General features: G+C 38.4%; 1 protein-coding gene across 1 annotated transcript; it reads left to right on the top strand.

The window, feature by feature from the left end:
* The first annotated feature begins 245 nt into the window (after positions 1-245).
* LOC110044569 (uncharacterized) lies at positions 246-3410 on the top strand. Its single transcript, XM_020750139.2, has one exon. The coding sequence runs from the start codon at positions 384-386 to the stop codon at positions 2004-2006; it is 1623 nt and encodes a 540-aa protein (XP_020605798.2). The 5' UTR covers positions 246-383; the 3' UTR covers positions 2007-3410.
* Positions 3411-4541: the final 1131 nt, after the last annotated feature.

The raw sequence follows: 4541 nt of genomic DNA, 5'->3' as shown, positions 1-4541 counted from the left end.
TTAGTCTCTTTCGCAATCGTTGACCACTTAGTTCGTGCTTATTCCTAAAATAGCAAACGGCCTTAGCTAGCGTTTACAAGGCGCTATCGACTCAAGAAAAACCCTGCTCAAACGTTTCCTAGACAGTAAAGATATTTCTCACCTAGATTTCTAACGCAAGACTCATGTTTGGTTCGAAACAAAGTTGAAGTTAATATTTCAAGGTTCGTAAACAAGAAGATCTAAATTATCGTGTTACAATTGATGAAAAAGACCTTTTTGCAGCACGCAATACCATACAACACCACATGTTCTTAAACTCTGGAACTCATCGTTAATATCACAATTTAGTTTTTTTTTTTTTCAGGAAAGCCAAAACTATTTATTACAATCTCCACGCAATAATGAGTGGCAGTGCACTGATAGAGGTGTTTGGTCATATCGTGTTCAGTTTTACACGAGGAGTCACAGAGCACTACAACCCACAAGAACCTGAATACATGGCAGAATCTTTTGGCTACGATCCTCTACAAAGCACAGGTCGAGAATGGTATTATCATCCTGTTGATGAGCTTATTTATCAAGAATACAGCGACAGAGAAGCCACAAGCTTGGACTATCTAGCGTCTAACCACGCTGATATAAGGGTTATAAACGCGTGTTCGCCAGAGGAAAACGAAGAAACACAGGAAGATCAACAAGATGAAGATAGAGCAATGGCTTGGAAGCGACTCAGACCATGCGCTCTCCGAACGGTTTGTAAATCAATGTACATTGGAGCTTCAATTTCACTACTAACGGCCATCATCATCGGTTCAGTATACATGTTGATCTCATACTTATGTATTAAGACTGTAAACAACTGTGAATTTCATCCAAAGAAGTCCATACCATTAAATGTACAATGGATGAGATCAATTTCTCTTGTGATAAGTTACTCTATTTCACACTTTTCGTCCTTTGTGACCATGCTATTTCTTTTTCGTCCATATCAGTTAATGGGCGTGAAAAGGAAAGTCTTCTTGGTTTGCTACTTTGGATATTGTTTGGAAACATTTTATATCATAACTCTACAAAGCCTGGGAATATCTCATTCTAAGCCATCTTCTTTACAACTTATTCCAAACAACGTTATCATTGTCATTAGTCTATGTTTGCAAGTTTATTTTGTTACGAATCACTTCTGTATACGGCGGCCAAGGAGAAGTCACGTCAATTTTTTTTTTCAAATGACAGCTTCCCCCATTTCTCTTGTATTTCTTGCAGTTCTTGTGGCTCAAATTATTTACCCAGCGTATAACAAACATGGCAAAGATGGTAAACTTGTTATCGCTCTTTTCTCTCCTCTCATTGGAGTCCTTCTCAAAGTAATCTCGCGAATTTGTGGTCAGCGATTATGCTCGAAATGTATTCATCCGGGATATTGCTATGTCTTGCTCACACCGCTGTATTGTTGCTCAGCGGTTCTTTTTCGAGTTCTACAAGCGGATCTTGGCAGTTTACAATCTGTTGCTGTTCTTGGGATAATTCACGGCGCTGCAGAAGTCATAGAACGAAGTACCATGGTTGTCACTGATCACATTTGTCACGTGATTTGGAAAAGAACATCAGCTCCTTGGGGAAGTTTTCGTTCTCCTCGTCGCGAGAGACTAATGGCTGATATCGCTATCGCGAGCATGTTGTATGAATCAACTGCTATAGTGTCTGTTAACGGATTATTGTACTTGTATCAATATGTACACTTAAAAGACGATTCCCTTTCAGAGCTGCTACAGTCTTTTGCTATCACAACTTCAGTTCAACTGGTGATCGAGTGGTTTTTTACCAGCGTCTCTCTAGCGATCGAGACTCGCTATCAGAATATAGCTGTCATGGCTGTTTGGCGAACACGATGGAAAAGACACTTTTTAATAGTAACTATAAGTTCTGCTTTTCTAGCGATATGGAGTACCAAATACCTTCTACCAATTGTACATGATCGCTTTACCAAGTTCTCAAATCAGACTTGTAAAATGCCTTTTACTTGAAGTTAGCAAAACGCTCGAACAAAACCTCAGTACAGCGCTGCATAATACAATACAATACAATACAATACAATACAAAACAATACAATACAATACAATACAATACAATACAATACAATACAATACACTTGAGTTAATTCTTATCTGAAACACTTCAATTTCATCTGACCACTTAATTGATGCCGAAATTAATTTCGCGTCTTAAAAATTGCCTGCCTTAAATACGGGAAGGCCTTCCCCGTTGAAACATTTTATAAAAATAAAAAGGTGAAGAAAAAAATACTGAGGTCAGCCAGCATCAGATGAACATCAAGGCTCTAAAACAATGTAGTGACATCAAATACAAAACAACTACAACAGTCTGGGTTAGTTTAAAATCGCAATAAATGTTATTTTTCTTTACGACCAGATGTGGGAGGCGCGGTGGCCCAGTGGTGAGTGGGCTGGACTCTGAATCCAGCAGTCTGGGTTCTAGCCCTTACCGGGATCTTAATGTTATGTTCTTGGGCAAGACACTACTCTCACAGTGCCTTCCTCCACCCAGGTGTATAAATAGGTGCCGGCGAATTTAATGCTGGAGGGAGAGTGACCCTACGATGGACTAGTTTCCCGTCCAGAGGGGAGGGAGGGTACACAGATCTACTTCCAGTCGCTTAAAGCTAAATTGTTTGCACACAAGTAATACTTAAAAACACTTTATATAGCAACGTTATGTTTCTTCGTGACCAGGTCTGGAGTTTGACGCTCAGTGCCAAAACGTAAACGAAATCTCACAAACGTCGATAGAAATGTTTTAGAACAATAAAGTTCAAATGTGTCAACAAATACTTTCATCCTCCCTCGAGCAAAACTAAAGATTTTACACCTTATTAATTCAGTAAAAAGAGCACAGTCCAAGGGTTTGTTCAAGCTAATATCAGATTTTAGTCTTACCAAGGACGAGGCTAGCAAAGTGTTGACATCGAGAACATCAGTTGTTAGTGAAACATTTGCACAGTGATTGATGATATTCTGTGTTTGAATTCCCGATTAGCGCAAATAGGTGTGATTCAAAATGAGTTTTGCACGTTCTGTCAGGCCTCCCCTGTCATTGTGCTTATTCTTTATCTTTTTCATATTACTTAGAAAACTACTGGTTAAAAATAACTAAAAAACAGAGGACGCTTGAATATAAAACTATCATATTTGGAATATTAGATGAGAAATCTGATCTCCTCAACTATTGTATTATATTACATTATAACTTCCTCAATATAGAGTAATTCAGTAATTGTATTTTTTGCAAGTAATGTATTTAAATGTAAGGAGAGTATTGTATTGTTAGCAGTGTAAGTAAACCATATAGTAAGTAATGTAAGTACTGTTCTGTAAGGAGAGTCCATTCCATTAAATGTAGAAAGGATGAGATCAATTTCGACTGTCATCAGTTATTCTGTTACACTTTTAGTCCTTTGCGATTATGCTATTTCTTTTTCGTCCATATAAGTTAATGGGCGTGAAAACGAAAGTCTTCTTGGTCTCCTGCTTTGGATCTTGTTTGGAAGCGTTTTATATCATAGCTCTATAAACCTTACGAGCATCTCATTCCAAGCCATCTTCTTTACAATTGATTCCAGTCAACATTTTTGCTGTTACAAGTCTATGTTTGCAAGTTTATTTTGTAACGAATCACTTCTGTATACGACGGACAAGGAGAAGTCAGGTCAGGTGTTTCTTTCAAATGACAGCTTCCCCATTTTCTGTAATAGTTCTTGCAGTTTCCGTGGCTGAAATTATTTACTCAGCGTATAACAAACAAGGCAAGGATGGCAAACTTCTAATCGCACTTTTCTCTTCCCTCATTAGCGTCTTTCTCAAAGTACTCCAGCGAATTTGTGTTCAGCGGTTATACTCGAAATGTAGTTATCCGGTATATTTGTCTTACTAACACCGCTGTATTGTTGCTCATGTGTCGACTTTTACAAGCGGATCTTGGCACTTTACAATCTATTGCTGTTCTTGGAATAATTCACGGCGCTACAGAAGTCATAGAACGAAGCACCATGGTTGTCATGGATCACATTTGTCACGTGATTTGCAAAAGAACATCAGCTCCTTGGGGAAGTTTTCGTACTCCTCGCCTTGAGAAACTAATGGCTGATATCGCTATCATGAGCATGTTGTATGAATCAACTGCAATAGTGTCTGTTAACGGCTTTTTCTACTTGTATCAATTATGTACTTAAAAGACCATTCACTTTTAGAGCTGCTACAGTATTTTGACTCTCTTCTGCTATCACAACCTCAGTTCAACTGGTGATCGAGTGGTCTTTCACCAGCATCTCTCTAGCGATCGAGACTCGCTATCAGAATAATATAGCTGTCATGGCTGTTTGGCGAACAGGATGGAAAAGACACTTTTTAATAGCAACTATAACTTCTGCTTTAGTAGCGTTATGGAGTATCAAATACCTTTTACCAATTGAACACGATCGCTTTGACAAGTTCTCAAATCAGGCTTGTAAAATGCCTTTTACATGAAGTTAGTAAACCGTTCGA

The sequence above is a fragment of the Orbicella faveolata genome, unplaced genomic scaffold, assembly GCF_042242905.1.
Source record: "Orbicella faveolata isolate gen_17 unplaced genomic scaffold, um_ofav_v1 contig_2, whole genome shotgun sequence".
In the NCBI taxonomy this organism is placed as follows: Eukaryota; Metazoa; Cnidaria; class Anthozoa; order Scleractinia; family Merulinidae; genus Orbicella; species Orbicella faveolata.
The sequence above is the reverse complement of the archived record's forward strand: the minus strand, read 5'-3'. Positions and strand labels throughout refer to the sequence as shown.